The sequence below is a fragment of the Symsagittifera roscoffensis genome, chromosome 2, assembly GCF_963678635.1.
Source record: "Symsagittifera roscoffensis chromosome 2, txSymRosc1.1, whole genome shotgun sequence".
Classification (NCBI taxonomy): domain Eukaryota; kingdom Metazoa; phylum Xenacoelomorpha; order Acoela; family Convolutidae; genus Symsagittifera; species Symsagittifera roscoffensis.
The window spans coordinates 82,388,323-82,395,203 of record NC_087063.1 but is presented as its reverse complement, the minus strand read 5'-3'; the positions used below and the strand labels follow the sequence as shown (position 1 = coordinate 82,395,203).

At 31.9% G+C, this 6,881-nt stretch overlaps 1 protein-coding gene across 1 annotated transcript; it reads left to right on the top strand.

Moving 5' to 3' along the window:
• The first annotated feature begins 1,479 nt into the window (after nucleotides 1-1,479).
• LOC134840068 (E3 ubiquitin-protein ligase rnf146-like) lies at nucleotides 1,480-3,338 on the top strand. The gene is made up of 2 exons (XM_063855722.1): nucleotides 1,480-1,865; nucleotides 2,677-3,338. Exons 1-2 carry the CDS (start codon nucleotides 1,508-1,510, stop codon nucleotides 3,159-3,161), a joined length of 843 nt encoding a protein of 280 aa, XP_063711792.1. The 5' UTR covers nucleotides 1,480-1,507; the 3' UTR covers nucleotides 3,162-3,338.
• Nucleotides 3,339-6,881: the final 3,543 nt, after the last annotated feature.

Here is a 6,881-nt window from a genome sequence, read left to right as displayed (position 1 = left end):
TTTAAATTATCCGGACAAATTGAACAACACTTGAAATTTCAAACGCGTTTTTCTCAATTTGGGTTTATATTACACTATTAGACAAAAAGTGAAGAGAACAAAAATTGCATAGAATTTCATCAGAGTTAACATGGTGCAAATTTTTCTCCGAATTTCTGCACCAAAATTTTAGCCCAAATTTGGTTCATTTTGGCTTTTTTCAATTAATCAAAAACTACGCTGAAACTACGTTGTTAATTGATAAGAAATATATATCACAAGAAGCCTCTTACACAAGCCAACAAAGTTCCAGAAAAGTTAAATCTCAAAAAATTTGAGTAAATTGATTAAAATTTGTTTTTAAGCAAAGATATTGTGTTTTATATAGTAAAAATCACATTTCTTGATTATCAAGCAAAAATATTTTCTCTTATACAAGTTTTTGAAGATTTAACCATTCTAGATTTTTGTTGGGCTGCGTAAGAAGCCTCTTGTGATATATATTTTTCATCAATTAACAGAGTACTTTCAGCGTAGTTTTTGATTAATTGAAAAAAGCCAAAATGAACCAAATTTGGGCTAAAATTTTGGTGCAGAAATTCGGAGAAAAATTTGCACCATGTTAACTCTGATGAAATTCTATGCAATGTTACTGCTTCAAAATTTTCGTTACAATGATTATTTATCGCAGACTCAAAAGTCTGTCTTTTTTTTCAGTTTTGATTCTTTCCCTCGTCTAAAACTGTGAGGCGTAATTCGACAGCGGTTATCTAATACAAATAAGATTAAAGAAAACATTAGTAAAACAAAATACTAGTTCAATTTTGAACAAATGAAGTGCCAGAGCACACGTTTCTGTATGGTTACAAGTTGTTTCTTAGATAAGAATTACTGGTGAACTATCTAGCTTTTTAGGAGTCGATAAACGTAGTTCAGACTCTTATATAGGTCGTGATTTTTTCTGTTTCGTTTTTTAACGTCTTAAACTTTGTTCGCGTTCTTACTTTTTCGCGGTATGACTTTTGATTTCTTTTTAAGCTGAGTTAATTTCTTTTGTTAAAAGGAATGCAAACTTCATTATTGAACAGCAAAAGTGTAAAGGTTCTGAAAAACGTGATCGACTTCTAATTTCGAACGTCGAAATTAACTATCAGATTTTCCAGTGAAAAAAAATTATCACCTATTGGTTCAGATTTCTTAAGTTGGCTTAATTTTATCAAAAAAGTGACAATCATTTTTCAAAGAGCTTTAAGGCCATCTAATTTTTTCTTGGAAATTGGAAAGTTGAGATTTTTTCAAAAATAAGCCAGTGTTTTTTTTTGTTTACTTGCGTTCGTTGACTCTTTTGCTGTATTGAAGTTGTATTGGCTATATTTTGAAACATTACCGAATGGATCATTCGCTTGATTGGAACAAAAATTGGAATAAAAAGCCGTTTTGAAAAATAGAAATAGCAAAAATTGGAACTATTTCTTGAGTTATATGTAAACTTTCAGATAGTTTTGAACAGTTGGTCACAGTCGTTATCATGGCCTCAAACGAAGCCACAGAAGAGGAAGAAACCAGATGTCCAGTATGTCTGGAGCTTTTCGTTCTACCTGTGAAACTGCCAGTCTGTCAACACAAATTCTGCTTTCTGTGCATAAAAGGAGTTGCTTTAAGAACAGGAAAATGTGCAATGTGCAGAGCTCAAATATCAGAAACTATTTTAACCCAACCGGAGTTGCTGCTAGAAAACAGTGCGACGGTGTCGCCTCTCAAGAAAAAAGTGATGGACAGTCTGGACGAAAATGGGAATGAAAAAGAAGTCAGTGAGGATTCACTGACTTGTAGTTCTGCTGCTGTTTCGAACAATAACGTGCGATGGTTCTATTCTGGGTACAAAGGTATGTTACGTACTTCTTATTACACTTGCGAAGCAATATGTAAAAGTACGAACTTTCTTTTTTGCGACTTAAAGCAACAATATTTCCCGCATGGAAATGGCAATACAAAATGTTTGGCAATTTGTTGCACCTTTACAGCTTATTGATAACATTTGCTTTGACTCTCGAATAGTTATAAGTTTACACAGCTGATGCATTTTTAATTCATCAAGTGAACCGAAGAAAGCTATTTGTTTCAAACAACATCAATAAACCTCGATTTCAGAAATTTTTTAAATGAATAATTTATACACTAATGTGGCTTTATCATTTACGATTTATTACATGCAAAATTGTATCTTTTTGTATTTGGTGCTACTTTTGCTGCATAGAATTGGCAATTTGTTAGCATATGTAGCTGCGTTATTGGTGGCTAGTTTTTAGGCATTTGAAGCATTCGTGGCTGAATGGTTAGTGCGTGAGACTCAAATTTACTAGATTGCAGATTTTTGCTAATTGGAGTTTTTGCTGAGCCTCGAGTTTGTGCAAATTCGAGGCGTATTTCTACTTTTATGTAAAATTCTGAAGCTAACTTTTTATGGTTGATAGCACACAATCGGTTGCTTAATGCAATTCAATTTTTGCAGATGCTTGTTTTTAAAAAATTTTCTCCAGGTTTTGATAACCTATAGAGTTGGCAGATAAACGTAGACTTTTTTGCTGTAAGTTTCAAACTGATTTTTATTCGCTTACTTTTAGATTTAAATTGATGGGTGATTTTGAAAAAAATCTCAATAAAAACTGATTTTTTTCGAATCTAATTGAGTTTCAGGCTGGTGGGAGTACGATGAGAGAACAAGTCAGGAACTTGAGAAGTTCCTCTCACAATTCAACAAACTGTCATCCGACTCCAGTTTAACCAAATCAACTCAAAAATCGAAAACATCATTTGCAGCTATGAAGAAAAACGAGCAAGAATCCGAAAGCCAATTGGCCGAAGGCCAGTTCGAACTTATGATCAGTGGGTATGTGTATGTTATTGATTTCAATAGGATGATCCAGTACAGACAAAACATGACTGGAAGGTCTCGAAACATCAAACGGTTGACTACGGAAGACCAGTCTATAAAACCAGAGGAAGTGAAAGGAATTTCGGGAATCAAAACCGAGATTGTGTCTAGCTTTAAGAAGGTAGTTGACGCTGAAAATGAGCAGAGTCAACAAACAAGTTCAAGTTCATCAGCAACTGGCGAATTATCGAGTCGTCAATCGGATACTGAAATGTTATCCGGAACCTTTCGATGCACCAAATTGTAGATGCATGTGCTCGTTTTTTAAAATAATTTTAGTTAGTTTTATATTTATTAGAAGATTAGATATTATATGTCCTTCAAGTCAAATTTGTGGAAATTTCGAATACATATATTTTTTCGAAATTTCTATAATTGCGTTTCATGTTTTACCCGCACTGACAAACTTGATATAGAAATGGTTGTAAATCAATTTTTATCCAGATATACTGTTTAAAATACGGTTTCTGGTAGCTCATTCACATGCAAAATTCATTAGACAAAGATTAGATATTTTAAACGGATTACAACGGTAGAAAAAAAAATGTTTTTGACATTAAAATTTGATTTGAATGGATTTCGCAAGACCTTTGAAATCACATTTTTTGGGTCGAAAAAATTTCCATTTTGTAGCCTAAAAAGTCCATATCAAATTGCTTCAATCAGTTCTTAAGCTCCTGTTTGTTTTTTGAAAATAAGTCAAAAACTCTTTGTTCGCGATTTTTTTAAATAATGAAACACGTTCCAAATATAAAAATTATGTTAAAATAAATAATTTGTTCAAAATAAGTTAAGAACACTTTATTCGTGGTTTTTAATAATGAAACACGTGCCTAAAGTAAAAATTTTGTTAAAATAATTAATTGGAAATCAGATTTTCAGCACAAAATGGATCTTCAGCACAAAAATTTGGAATAAACCACAAAATCATTAATTTCAGCACAAAAATATGGAGATTTTCAGTACAAAGATATGAAATAAAACACAAAATCATCAATATGAATCAGATTTTGAGCCAAAATTTTTGTTGAAAAATCATGGATTTTGGCAAAATAAATCAAGTTTTGAGCACGAAAATGTGCTATAAAACCACAGAAAATCATCAATATAAACCACTCGACACAACGAGACAAACTGAGAGCTAGTAAACGCACAGTTTGCCTAGACCTCAGGTAAATTGAAGCCTCAAAGCGCAGCGTACAGCCCGCACCGAAGTTTCTTGGATAAAAATAGATTATCTTGAGAAAGTTTGCCGAAAAAGTTGCCATGATAATCGATTATGTGTAACCAATTTAGGCAATATTTTCTATTATAATAAAAAAAAAATAGATTATTTTCATGAAGATTATATTGCATTATAATTCCACTAAAGTCTATTTTTATCTCCACATAATCTCAACAAAGTTTATTTTTTCGCCCTGGAATCGCAAGAAATTTGATTGCTTTTGCCATAAAATCACAACAAAACTATTGCTATTGCCATAAAGTTGCAATAAAATCTAGGACCCACAAAAAATCGATAATGTTGTCAAAAAAATGGATTATATTGTCTAAATAATTGATTTTTCTCTTTCTAAAAGCATGCTTTTTGAAACTCAAAACAAAAGTTGAATTCAAACCAAGTAACACAAATTATGAAAATCATCAATATAAACAAGATTTTGGGCACAAAATATGCAATAAAAATATTGAAAAACCATTAATGTAAATCAGATATTGGGCAAAAACCTATGTATTAAAAAGAGAAAAAGGTCGCTAAAAATCAATTCTTGAGCTCAAAAATAGGCAACAAAAATATAGAAAAGCATCATTGTAAATCAGGTTTTGGGCAAAAACATATTTAACAAATGAAGAAAATGGTCAATATAAATCAGATTTTGAGCTCAAAAATATGCAATAAAAATATTGAAAAACCATTAATATAAATCAGATATTGGGCAAAAACCTATGTATTAAAAAGAGAAAAAGGTCGCTAAAAATCAATTCTTGAGCTGAAAATATGCAATAAAAATGTAGAAAATCATCATTGTAAATCAGATTTTGGGCAAAAACATGTAACAAATGAAGAAATTGGTCAAAATAAATCAGAGTTTGAACTCAAAAATATGCAATAAAAATATTAAAAAACTATCGATGTAAATTAGATATTGGGCAGAAAACAATGTTTTAAATAGAGAAAAAGGGCGCTAAAAATTCATTTTTGAGCTCAAAAATATAGAAAATCATCATTGTGAATCAGATTTTGGGCAAAAACAAATGTAACGATTCAAGAAAATTGTCAATATAAACCAGATTTTGAGCTCGGAAATATGCAATCAAATCATAGAAAATCATCATTGTAAGTCAGATCATGGGCAAAAACATTGGTAACAAATGAAGAAAATGGTCAATAAAAATCAGATTTTGAGCTCGAAAATATGCACTAAAGTTATTAAAAAACTATCAATGTCAACCAGATAATAGGAAAAACCAATGTAACAAATAGAGAAAAAGGTCGATAAAAACCTAATTTTGAGCTCAAAAATATGCAACAAAAGTATAGAAAGTCATCATTGTAAATCAGATTTTGGGCAAAAATATATAAAACGCTTAAAAAAAATTGTCAATATAAACCAGATTTTGAGCTCGAAAATATCCAATGAAGTCATAGAAAATCATCATTGCAAATCAGATCTTGGGCAAAAACCTATGTAACAAATGAAGAAACTGGTCAATATAAATCAGATTTTGAGCTCAAAGATATGCGCTAAAATGTTTAAAAAACTATTAATGTCAACCAGATAATGGGAAAAATTAATGTAACAAATAGAGAAAAAGGTCGATAAAAATCTAATTTTGAGCTCAAAATTATGCAACAAAAATATAGAAAGTCATCATTGTAAATCAGATTTTGGGCAAAAACATATGTAGCGATTCAAGAAAATTGTCAATAGAAACCAGATTTTGAGCTCGAAAATATGCAATCAAGTCATAGAAAATTATCATTGCAAGTCAGATCCTGGGCAAAAACCTATGTACCAAATGAAGAAATTGGTCAATATAAATCACATTTTGAGCTCAAAATTATGCAATAAAATTATTTGAAAATTATCAATGTAAACAAGATGTTTAGCAAAAACCAATGTAATAAATGAAGAAATTGGTTAATATAAATCCCATTTTTAGCTCAAGAATATGCAAATTAAATATTTGAAAATCATCTTTGTAAATCAGATTTCGTTTTTAAACATATGAACCAAATCAAGAAAGTTGTCTAAATAAACCAGATTTGGAGCTCAAAAATATGCAACAAAATTACAGAAAATCATCAGTGTATATCAGCTTTTGGGCGTAAACATATGTGACAAATCAAGAAAATTGTCAATATAAATCAGATTTTGAGTTCAAAAGAGTTTGATTGTTAAGATAGTTTTGTTTCTTTTTCTGTTTAATATGACGTTCATTTGTTGCCTTGACATTCATTTGTTGCCTTAGACAGCACAGCCAGTGAACCAGCCAAGCACAAGCGACCAAGCCAACTGCACCAGAGGCCTAAACAGCATAGTAAAGTTTAATATAAATCAAAATAAATCACACAACACAAGGCAAACTGCGCGAACAAATGCATAGTTTGCCTAACCCCTAAGCTAAATTGAAAGCCGCAAAAGCTCCGCAAACGAGCAAATTAACCTTAGACACCAGACTAAGCAAAAAGCCACTTGGGCTTAGCAGTCGACGGAAAAAAGAACCTAAGCTAGCACTAGGCGAGGGGAGGTCACACCAACCCGAGGTTGAAGAGACGGTCCAGGAAGATAACTGCTGCACTAGGTAGCGCAGGCAGAGAACCAGTCAAGAACAAGTGACGAAGCCAACTGCGCCAGAGGCCTAAATAAATCACTCAACACAAAACAAGGCAAACAGTGCGCGAGCAAGTGCTCAGTTTGCCTACCCCCTCAGCTAAACTGAAAGCCTCAAGAGCGCCGCGAAC